Here is a 1,199-nt window from a genome sequence, read left to right on the forward strand (position 1 = left end):
TTTTAAAACTTTAAAAAAGAAGTGCAGCCTTTGATGTGATCTGATCTTCAGCATTTGGGGACACAGGACTTGTGCTCAGTTACTGAGATGAGCAAGCCTTGCAGCTGTGCCCATCCTAACTGGTTCCCAGTGATTTGCATGCACTCACTGCACAGCCTTGAGGACTTCTTCATATACCAGTCACACCCTGTACAGTTGTCAGTGCAGTCAGGACTCAGCATGGACATGATGGCCCCTGCTCAGCTGCTTGGGCTTCTGCTGCTCTGTCTTCCAGGTAAAAAATGACTAAAATGGGAATTTCACTGTTACACTCTGATTAGTGTTGACTGGCATTTGGGGGTAGTCTTTTCTTATTATGCTTAACTATGTGGATATTTATTATATCTCCACTCCTAGGTGCCAGATGTGACATCCAGATGACCCAGTCTCCAACTTCCCTGTCTGCATCTCTGGGTGACAGAGTCACCATCACTTGCAGGGCCAGTCAGGGCATTAGCAATTATTTAAGCTGGTACCAGCAAAAACCAGGAAAATCTCCTAAGCGCCTGATTTACGGTGCATCCAACTTGGCAGACAGTGTCCCATCAAGGTTCAGTGGCAGTGGGTCTGGGACAGATTATTCTCTCAGCATCAGCAGCCTGGGTTCTGAAGACAGTGCAACCTATTACTGTCTACAGTCTGTTCAGTATCCTCCCACGGTGATACAAGCCATAACATAAACCTCAGTGGAAGCAGAAGTGAGAGGCTGGCTGCCCCAACTGTTACTCCTCATGAGTCGCTCACTGTAACCATTTTTTCATATGTCATAGGATTTTTAGCAAAGCTCACAGAGAGACATTAGGTTTTGTAAAGCAAATATGTTGTAGTTTTGCAGAATAAAGAGAGTTTAACTATCCTCTCTTTGCCATAACTATCTTTCTTTCCATTCATCTCCTGTACTACAGCGTACCAAAGTATTTTCTACATTAACCGAGGACACAGTCATTCCCTGTGAGGAGTCTGAGTTGCATCACTAATTGGAACCCATACATAACAATGGAAGCTCCTGTGAACATTCCAGCACACATTATTTAAATATATAAAATAATTTTCTAAGTGCCAGTGTTTAAAAGGTAGGGAAACCCAGATGTAGTAGCAAGAATTTCCACCTAAAACCTGAGAGAGCTTAAGCCGAGATTGTAAGTGTAGCTAAGAGCACC

General features: G+C 43.6%; 1 gene segment (V, D, J or C); it reads left to right on the forward strand.

The window, feature by feature from the left end:
* The first annotated feature begins 219 nt into the window (after nt 1-219).
* LOC128099576 (immunoglobulin kappa variable 1-16-like) lies at nt 220-719 on the forward strand. The segment is given in 2 exon segments: nt 220-274; nt 397-719. Coding segments are annotated over 2 exon segments (378 nt in total).
* Nucleotides 720-1,199: the final 480 nt, after the last annotated feature.

Source organism: Peromyscus californicus, unplaced genomic scaffold (assembly GCF_007827085.1).
Source record: "Peromyscus californicus insignis strain IS unplaced genomic scaffold, ASM782708v3 Scaffold_6__1_contigs__length_162567912, whole genome shotgun sequence".
In the NCBI taxonomy this organism is placed as follows: Eukaryota; Metazoa; Chordata; class Mammalia; order Rodentia; family Cricetidae; genus Peromyscus; species Peromyscus californicus.